This window comes from Rhinoraja longicauda, chromosome 4 (assembly GCF_053455715.1).
Source record: "Rhinoraja longicauda isolate Sanriku21f chromosome 4, sRhiLon1.1, whole genome shotgun sequence".
NCBI classification, from domain to species: Eukaryota; Metazoa; Chordata; class Chondrichthyes; order Rajiformes; family Arhynchobatidae; genus Rhinoraja; species Rhinoraja longicauda.
In genome coordinates, this window is record NC_135956.1 from 32,357,393 (window position 1) to 32,367,769 (window position 10,377).

Here is a 10,377-nt window from a genome sequence, read left to right on the forward strand (position 1 = left end):
GTGCAGCACCCGTAGTCAGGATCGAACCTGAGTCTCCGGCGCTGCATTCGCTGTAAAGCAGCAACTCTACCGCTGCGCTACCGTGCCGACTCTTTGTATACCTCGGATATGCAAGCAAAGAATTTCATTCTTAAAGCCTTAGCAGCTAAAATCACAATGATCAATGGTGGAGGATTTAAAATCAAATATTCTCTGGAGTTCAAAAAGGACATGTGTCCAGCCAGGGTTGGATTACAGTGACATAATGGGAATAGGAGGGATTGGAAACAAGAGTGAAATTTATTGCTAGTAAGGAAGTCTGCCATCCTTTCAAAATCTAGTTCATATGACTCCAGACCAAGCGCCATAATTGACTCTTAAATGCCCTTTGAAATGGGCTAGTAAACCACTACGTACAAGGGGCAATTATATTTGGCCAACAAATATAAACCTTGCCTGTGACGTTAATATCTATTGATGATTTTTTCTTAAATTTTAAGGGAGGGAGATCTACCATGTAAATACTCATTGGCTTCAAAGCAAGAATACAATTTTAAAGGACTTTATTTTAAGCATAACTAACCAATTGAATTTGCCTTACATTTAAAAAAAAGTTTCTATTTACCAACAACCCATATTGTTTGTTCAAGGTTTCAAGGTCAAGGTCAGTTTATTGTCACATGTACTAATTAAGGTACAGTGAAATTTGAGTTGACAATCTCCATAAGATGTTTTACCCTAACATAATAAAATAAAATTTCATCTTGCAATGTACTGATAGTATATGTGACAGTACCAAAGTTTACAAAATAATCCCTACTTTTGAAAGCACCATTGATTACATGTTGCTCAAATATATGGCGACATTAAAAAGGTAACAATTCTGATGATGCTAGCACTGTAACTGATTCAACTATAGCGTTCTGAAAAGGGATATCTATTCCCCTACTTTACAACTTCATTCTATCACTCCTCTAGACTATTTTTTAAAAATTATGCAGCATATGTTCCCCCTTTGGTCTTCTTCTGAAGGCAGATTCTGAAGTCTTTGTTGGCTTAGGTTTGCATTCGCCCTACCAGAAAAAGAAACAAAAATCAGTGAGAGGACCGTTAATTCGTTTTTGACAGTACTAGTTGCAAGATCTGTTAGCCAGGATGCTGGGAGTGCTGTCTATAATTGCTTCCTACACTTTTTCTAGTGCTTACGAAAAGTCATCCAGCTGAAACGCTAACTCTGCTTTGGTCTCCGTAGATGTAGCCTCGCCTGCTACATGCTTCCAGCATTTTCTGTTTTCATTTTAGATTTCCATTACCTGCAATTTTTGTGCTTTTTATTTTCAGCATGCGTCCATCTGTTTTAATAGATAAGGGGGTTACTCAAGCAGGTTCTAAAGAACCAGTGCCCAGCCTCCAGGGACAGCTCTAGGCCCAAGGTTTTTGACCAGCTGCAGATCTTGTACTCATCTTGCATATATATGCGTGGTATGATTTTTAACGTTGATTTCAAGGTTTACATGCCACTATTTTCTTTATTTTGGAAAATGAATCAATTTCAAAGACATCTCCACTACATCTTTATCAAGAACAGGATGTGACAACGTGCCCCCTTCTTTGATCTGGCTTATCACACAAGACTGCTGATGCTGAGATTTTAAGCTAAAAACAAAGAGCTGGAGGAACTCAGCGGGTCATTCAGCATCTGTGGAAGGAATAGACAGACGATCTTTCGGATCAGGACTCATCTTCAGATTGATGGACTTCATCAAAGTCTGTCCATTCTCTCCACAGATGCTGCCTGGCCTGCTGAGTTCCTCCATCAAGGGTTTGATGTGCATTGGCCATATCCCATTATGATCCTTTTCAGAACCACCTTCAAAGGATGTGAGTTTCTTATTCTCACCTTATCTGACACCTTTTTGTTCCACTTTACCTTCAGCCTTTGTCATTTACCAATCATATCCCTTTTGCCTGTATCCACCTATTATTTGCCAGGTGTTTAGAAACACCTATCCACGTTCTCCAGGGATGCTACTTGACCTGCTGAGTTACTCCAGCACTTTGTGTCTTTTTTTAATCACTGGTCTGACTTTGTTCCTCCCCCACTTTTCAGTTTTATCCACCTCTCCCCACCCCATTCCAATTAGTCTGAAGAAGAGTGGAAACAAGGAAACTGCAGATGCTGGTTGATACACAAAAGACACAAAGTGCTGGAGTAACTCTGCAGGTCAGGCAGCATCTCTGGAGAACATGGAACACAAAATGCTGGAGCAACTCAGTAGGTCAGACCGCATCCTTGCGGAACATGGAACATCCATGTTCTCCAGGGATGTTATCTGACCTGCCCGAGTTGCTCCAACATTTTGTGTCCTTTTGAGTCTGAAGAGCCCCGACCCGAAACATCGCCGGTCCATTCCCTCCGCAGATGCCGCCTGACCCCGCCCGCTGAGTTCCTCCAACAATTTGTGTCTTTTGCATATCAGCCAGGACTTGCAGTTTCCTTGTTTCCACTCATCTCCGGACGGATTGGATCGGGTGGGGAGGAGAGGGGTTTTCTTGCGTCTCCATAATTGTCCTGATCCGAATCTTCGCCTGCCAATTCCCTCCTCAGATGCTGTCTGACCCCACTGAGTTCCTCCAGCATTTTGTGTGTCTTTACAGTTCCTTGCGTCTTCATAATTGTATCACCACTTTTTTTTACCCCAAAATAATTTATTCAACTATTTACAATAATTTGCACAATACTAAATTATTCAAAACAAACCCACCACCACAATACAAGTAAAAACAAATTTTCCTTAAATTACTATATCACCATCCTTATTGAGGATGAATCCCCCCCGTGTGCCCAGCCGTCCCGGAAATTCCCCAGAGTGCCTGTGGACAGCGCCTAGTCTCTTTCTAGTACCACCCGGGCGCAGACGTAACCCCGGAAAAGGGGCAGGCAGTCGGCTCGGGCAGAGCCCTCTTCCGCCTGGCACCGTGACTCCCGGATGGCCAGCTTGACCAAGCCTAGGAGCAACCCAACCAGGACATCTTCAGCCCTACCCTCTCCCCTACGCACAGGGTGTCCAAAGATGAGGACGGTGGGTGTGAAATGCAGCCAGAAGGCAAGGAGCAGCCCCTTTAGGTATTGGAACAGGGGCTGCAAACTCACACACTCCATGTAGACGTGGAACACAGGCTTCCAGTCCGCAAAAGTGGCAGGTGGCTGGCGAGTCTATGAACCGTGAGAGAAACAGTTTGCATGGGATTCCTTGGTGCAGCACCCTCCACCCCAGATCCCCGATATAATTGTATTACCCCAGTCACTTTCGACCGTCGCGTGTTGGTAGGAACTGCAGATGCTGGTTTAAAACTCCAAAGACGTACAGGTTTGTAGGTTAATTGGCTGGGTAAATGTAAAAATTGTCCCTAGTGGGTGTAGGATAGTGTTAATGTGCGGGGATCGCTGGGCGGCACGGACTTGGAGGGCCGAAAAGGCCTGTTTCCGGCTGTATATATATGATATATGATATGATATGATAAAACGAAGACGTTTCAGCGCCTGGTGCGGGGACTGTGCGGGTCGGTCGGGGACGAGCTGTCTGTCCGTGGGCGTGGGGAAGAGAGGGGAAGTTTTGTTGCCTCCATCACAGTGAGGGGGTGTTTGGAGTCACTGTGATGGACGTTTGTGTTGGGGTTATGTGTCTTGTGTTCTTTTTTTTTTCTATGACTGCTATGTAGTTTCGTTCGGTACTTCGGTACCGAACGACAAATAAAGCTCTGTTATACTGTTATGTTATAAATGCTGGAATAACTCCGCGGGGGACAGGCAGCATCTCTGGAGAGAAGGAATGAGTGACGAGAGTCGAGGTCGAATTCGGGCCGAGAAGAAGGGTCACCCGAAATATCACCCATTCCTTCTCTCCAGAGATGCTGCCTGTCCCACTGAGTTACTCCAGCATTTTGTACCTAGCCTCTCTTCAGTGTCAGATTCCTGATGCTTGGAAAACATAACCAACCAGAAGTTCAAATGGCTGCCAGAAGATCAGGAATGGCACTCCATTTTCTCTATATTTTGGCCTACTTGAGTCCATTCCAGCTCTCAGAGCAATCTCATCAATTCTATTGTTCCACTTGTCTTTCTGCAAACTATTTCCCCCATGCAGTAGAGATAATTTACAGTGATCAGTGTGGGAAGGAACTGCAGATGCTGGTTTAAACCGAAGATAGGCACAAAAAGCTGGAGTTACTCAGCGGGGCACAGGCAGCATCTCTGGAGAGAAGGAATGGGTGACGTTTCCGGTCGAGACCCTTCATCCAGACTGATGTCAAGGGAATGGGTGGGACAGAGATAGAATGTAGTCTGAGACAGTAAGACTGGTGGTAGAACTGCGAAGTGGGAGGAAATGGAGAGAGAGGGAAAGCAAGGGCTATTTGAAGTTAGAGAAGTCAATGTTCATACCGCTGGGGTGTAGGATACCCAAGCGAAATATGAGGTGCTGTTCCTCCAATTTGTGCTGGGCCTCACTCTGACAATGGAGGAGGACCAGGACAGAAAGGTCAGATTGGGAATGGGAAGGGGAGTTAAAGTGCTGAGCAACCAGGACATCAGGTAGGTTAAGGCGGACCGAGCAGAGGTGTTCAGCGAAACGGTGAGCCTGCGCTTATTCTCGCCGATATACAGGAGTTCAAAGGTTTATTGTCACGTGTACCAATTAAGGTACATTGAAACTCGAATTACCATACAGCCATATTATAAAGCAACAAGACTCACAACTACATAAAAGTTACATAAATATCCACCACAGTGGATTCCCCAAATTCCTCACTGTGATCGAAGTCAATAAAGTCTAATCATCTTCCTGTATATTCTCCCGCGGTCCGGGCACTCGAACCATCCGCAATCAGGGCGATCAAAGCTCACGCAGCCGGTGATTGAAGCTCCCGCGTCAGGGCGATTGAAGCTCCCGCGTTGGGTCATTCGAAGCTCCCGCGGCCTGGAGATCCCGAAGTTGGTCTCTAACCAGAGACTGCGAGCTGCACAATGTTAAAGTCCGCAGGCTCCCGCGGTTGGAGCTCCTGAAGTCGGTCTCCAGCAAAGGCCGCCAACTCCACGACGTTAGGCCGCAGCGCGGACGGAGATACGATATGGAAAAAAATCGCATCTCCGTCGAGGTAAGAAATTAAAAAAAGTTTCCCCCAACCCCTCACTAAAGGAAAGCTAAAGAACACCAAAAAATACATTTAACCCATACTAAAAAAACAACAAAGACGGATAAAGTTGGAAGAGGTGCAAGGGAACCACTGCCTCACCTGCAAAGCCTGTCGGGGTCCTTGGATGGAGTCGAGGGGGGAGGTAAAGGGACAGGTGTTGCATCTCCTGCGATTGCAGGGGAAATGTACCTTGTGGTTTGGGTGGGAAGTGACAAGTTGACCAGGGAGTTGCGGAGGGAACAGTCTCTGCGAAAAGCTGAAAGGGGTGGATATGTGAAGATGTGGCCAGATCCCGTTGGAGGTGGTGAAAATGTTGGAGGATTATATGTTGTATGCGACGGCTAATGGGGTGGAAGGTGAGGACAAGGGGGACTCTGTCCTTGTTACGAATGGGGGGGAGGGGGAGCAAGAGCGGAGCTACGGGATATCGAGGAGACCATAGTGAGAGCCTCACCAATAATGGAAGAGGCGAATTCCTCGTTCCCTAAAGAATGAGGACATCTCGGATGACCTGGTATGGAACACCTCATCCTGGGCGCAGATGCGGCGTGGACGGAGAAATTGGGAGTAGGGAGAATCTTTACTGTGACGTTTTGGGGTCAAGACCCTTCTTTACAGTGATCATTTCACCTGTTACCTTACTCCATCCAGCATTTTTCTGAAGAAGGGTCACGACCCGAAACGTCACCCATTCCTTCTCTCCAGAGATGCTGCATGTACCATAGAAACATAGAAAATAGGTGCAGGAGGAGGCCATTCGGCCCTTCGAGCCAGCACCGCCATTCATTGTGATCATGGCTGATCATCCACAATCAGTAACCCGTGCCGGCCTTCTCCCCATATCCCTTGATTCCACTAGCCCCTAGAGCTCTATCTAACTCTCTCTTAAATCCATCCAGTGATTTGGCCTCCACTGCCCTCTGTGGCAGAGAATTCCACAAATTCACAACCCTCTGGGTGAAAAAGTTCCTTCTCACCTCAGTTTTAAATGGTGTAAGAAAATAAACTGCAGATGCTGGTACAAATCGAAGGTATTTATTCACAAAATGCTGGAGTAACTCAGCAGGTCAGGTAGCATCTCAGGAGAGAAGGAATGGGTGACGTTTCGGGTCGAGACCTTTGGATCGCGGGGATGGGGTCGGCCTGCTGTGGACCTTTCACCGTCCGGCGCGGCCTGGAACGTGGCAAGTACAACAGACTGACCGTGGGAGAAGACGGCAGGGGAAGAGAAAAGACATTCTGGCCTTCCATCACAGTGAGGAGGGGACTAGAGGAGACTCACTGTGATGGATTTGAGACTCACTGTGATGGATGTTTCTTTTTTTTGTGTTTTGTGTAATTTGCTTATTTTATTGCTCTTACTGTTGGACTGTGGGTGACGAAATCTCGTCCAAAAGACTTGTTTTTTGGATGACAAATAAAGATATCCTGAATCCCGAGTACCACGCTGAGTTACTCCAGCTTTTTTTTTTTTAACGGTTTTTTAAACCAGCATCTGCAGTTCCTTCGCGCGACATTTTTGTGTTGTCAGTCTTCGCTTTCGAACCGTCCCTCTTTCCGTGTTCGGGACCTTCATTGGCCGGTCGGGATGAGCATCGGGCCAGTGAGAGAGGAGGTAAGAGGAGGAAACACGCAGGCGGAAGGGAGAGCTGGTGTCACCCGTGTGAGCAGTGAGTGTGTGCCTGGGTGCAGCGTGCGGAGAGATGGCGGTAGCAGCAGAAGTGCAGGCTCTGGCTGGCGTGGAGCAGCAGCCGGCGATGGTGGAGGAGGAAGAGGTGCTCGCGCTGGCCGGCGTGGAGCAGCAGCAGCAGGCGGTGGCGGTTGAGGAGGTGCTGGCTCGAGCCGGCGTGCAGCAGGAGGCGGGCGGTTGGCCGCACAGTGTCCGCGTGCACAAGGACCTAGAGCTGGAGTTCGATCTGGGGAACGCAGCGGCCTTCGACACAAACGCCCCGAGCGCCGGCGAGTTCCGACGGAACCCCGAGACGTTCCTGCGTTCGCTGGCGCGCGGCAACACCCAGCTGCTGATCAACGCCATGTGGGCGCTGCTGGTCGAGCGGCTGCAGGACGCGGTGGTGGCCAAGCTGCCCGAGGGCACCACGCGCATCCCCCGCGAGAAACCCGTGCCCAAGCGCAAGCCGCCCACCCGCTGGGAGGAGTTCGCCAAGCTCAAGGGCATCCGGAAGAAGAAGAAGACCAACCTGGTCTGGGACAATGAACAGAACGAGTGGCGGCGGCGCTGGGGTTACAAAAGAGTCAACGATCCAACCAAAGAGTGGCTCATTGAGGTGCCCGAGTCGGCAGATCCCAATGAGGATCAATTTGCAAAACGTGCCACGGCTAAAAAAGAAAGGGTAGCGAAAAACGAACTGAAAAGGCTGCACAATATCGCCAGGGCTCAGAAGATTAAAGTGCCAGCTTTGGGAATAACCCCGGCCACCCAGCCTAGTAAGAGTGAGCTGAGCAAAGCCATTCACGTGGCTAAGTCCTCCACGGCTTCAGTTGGCAAGTTTCAAGCTAAGCTGCCGAAGGAAAAGGAGTTGAGGAATAAAGGCAAGAAGAGGAAATTCCAACCCCTTATTGGAGATTTTTCTACAGAGAAGCAGAACCAGCTAGAACTGCTGAAAGTCATGTCAGGCAAGAAACCAAAACTGGACCTCACAAGAGCTGTAAATAGGCAGCTTCGTGAAGATGAACAGGAGCAGGCAGCAAAACGAAAGAAAGTGGGCCCAAAAGGCAAAAAAGGACACAATAAACAAAACCAAAAAGATGGAAAGGGGCAACGTCGAAAATTTCCTAATAAAAAAGGAAGGGGAAAATGAATCATGTGAAATAGAACTCTTAATGTTGTACTTTTTTGATTTTTAAAAAACTACAGTTTTGGGATTATCTTGTCCATGAAATTAGCATTGAGATCTATGTATAATATTAAAAAATAAATGGAATTATTATTACATCTAGTATGTGAGTGTACCTTGAGTAAATGTGACGGGTCTATGGAATTAAGTCACAAATCCGCCATGATATTAACTGGTGTAAAAAGGAGCTAAATGTCTGGCAATTTTTTTTAAAACAAAGCCTAAAAAAAAGACCAACCATACAAGCATTGGTTGCAAGCATTCTACTTTAAAATTATCTAAAGTACCTAGGTGAGTGTACAAAACATTTATTATTTTCACTGTAAGACTCGTCTGTAGTTCGTAATTCTGTTTGACAAGCTACAGTTGTTCACTTTGATTGATTGAGAACTTTATTGTCATGTGACAAGTCACAGTGAAATTCTATACCCGAGGTATTCAATACCCAAGGTATGCAAAGAGTTACCACTTAAAGGGTGGCGGGCTGTCTTACAAAGCATCCCACACTTGGTCCCCCTTTGTTCTCCCCCCCCCCCCCCAAACTCATGGTGGTTTCCCCATGTCGGGTCGTCCTTTGTTCCAGGCTAATTATTATTTCCCCAAATTGATAACTATAAATGTAACTTGAGGTGTAATGTCACTAGAAGTGCATTTTTCATCGCTATGTGGACAATGGTTTGAAGGAGGGAACATTAGTAAAACAATGGGGTGGGACGATGGCGCAGTGGTAGAGTTGCTGCCTTACAGTGTCAGAGGCCCGGGTTTGATCCCGATTACAGGTGCTGTCTGTACGGAGTTTGTATGTTCTCCCAGTGACCACATGGGTTATCACCGAGATCTTCGGTTTCCTCCCACACTCCAAAGACGTACAGGTATGTAGGTTAATTGGCTTAGTGTATGTAAAATTGTCCCTAGTGTTTAGGATAGTGTTAATGTGCGTGGATCGCTGGACAACACGGACTTGGTGGACCAAATGGTCTGTTTCCGCACTGTATCTCTAAACTAAACCATGCGCAATTTAGTTATCAGCCGTAACCTGCCAATAGCAATCTCGATCAACAAGCTGATGAGAAAAGGCTTCATATTTCATTATATCCACTTTTTTAAATTGCCACACTATTTATTTTCTCCCTGGTAGGTTATTTCAAACCCTACTCCGGTGACCCAAGGTGAAGTTTAAATTTTATAAGAACATTTAACTCTTCACCTCCAGTTAAACAGTAATCTTGTATATATGTGCTAACACTATTCCAGGATCATCCTAGAATGCAAAGAAAACTATTGGTTCTGTACAAATTGTTGTTCGAAATCCTTTCCCAAAGATGGCACCAGAACGTGGCAACTCTATGTGCTCTTCCCATTGGAGTCCCAATCTCCTAATCCACCTCGTCCCCATTGGAGTCCCAATCTCCTAATCCACCTCGTCGCAACCCTTTTTAAAAAAAACTGCACTTTGTGTGCAGCTGTGAGGATAACACTAACACAATATTCTGCGCACTGGTATTTTTCACTTTGCACTACCTGTACTGGTGTACGGCTTGATTATACTAATTTCTAATACGATTTGACAGGACAATTTTTTTTTTAATGGTATCTTCAACTATAATAATATGCCAATATCTTTATCAAAAGGACTGCAGTAGTTCACAACCATGACTGAAGAAGGACAATTGGGGTTGGGTACTGAATGCTGGCCATGTCACCTAGTAAGGAATTGGTTGGTTTAGTTAGATAAAGGATTCCATGATTTTAATTGTGTATGAATGAACTGCAGCTGCTGGGTTAACTCGAAGATAGACACTGCTGGAGTAACTCAGCGGGACAGAGATCTCTGTACCGCCCACTCCCCTGACATCTGTCTGAAGAAGGGTCTTAACCTAAAATGTCACCCATTCCTTCTCTCCAGATGCTGCCTGTCCTGCTGAGTTACTCCAGCATTTTGTGTCTATCCATAATTTTAATTACCAAACAATGAATTTGGTTGGTGACTCATTAATTTACCCTGGAAAGCACTTTACTGCATATATTCCAGGGGCAAGTGTTGCATTACCAAGTCTCGCATATTTCCAATCATCCAGAGCTGGTTGTGTCATCTTGGAGTCTATTTGTCTCACCAAATAAAAATTGTCAGTGAGTGGTCATGCATTATACATGTCTGATTCTTATTGTCTTGCACTAAATATCTAGGTGCTGGTTTTTATTAGAGAAGACAAATTTGGAACTCTCATCGATACTTCAAAACCAAGAGTCTATTTCTAGTATATATTAATTTTTATTGTTTATGCCAATGAGATTGAGTTAAGATTATAATACATTTTCATTTCATCAATAAAAATGCAGCCCTCGG

At 45.9% G+C, this 10,377-nt stretch overlaps 1 protein-coding gene across 1 annotated transcript; it reads left to right on the forward strand.

Moving 5' to 3' along the window:
- The first annotated feature begins 6,774 nt into the window (after positions 1-6,774).
- LOC144593118 (ribosome biogenesis regulatory protein homolog) lies at positions 6,775-8,112 on the forward strand. The gene has a single exon (XM_078398581.1). The coding sequence runs from the start codon at positions 6,879-6,881 to the stop codon at positions 7,992-7,994; it is 1,116 nt and encodes a 371-aa protein (XP_078254707.1). The 5' UTR covers positions 6,775-6,878; the 3' UTR covers positions 7,995-8,112.
- Positions 8,113-10,377: the final 2,265 nt, after the last annotated feature.

What these genes read in the sequence shown, in the direction of transcription:
- LOC144593118 (XM_078398581.1), top strand. Translation starts at nt 6,879, where the DNA reads ATGGCGGTAGCAGCAGAAGTGCAGGCTCTGGCTGGCGTGGAGCAGCAG.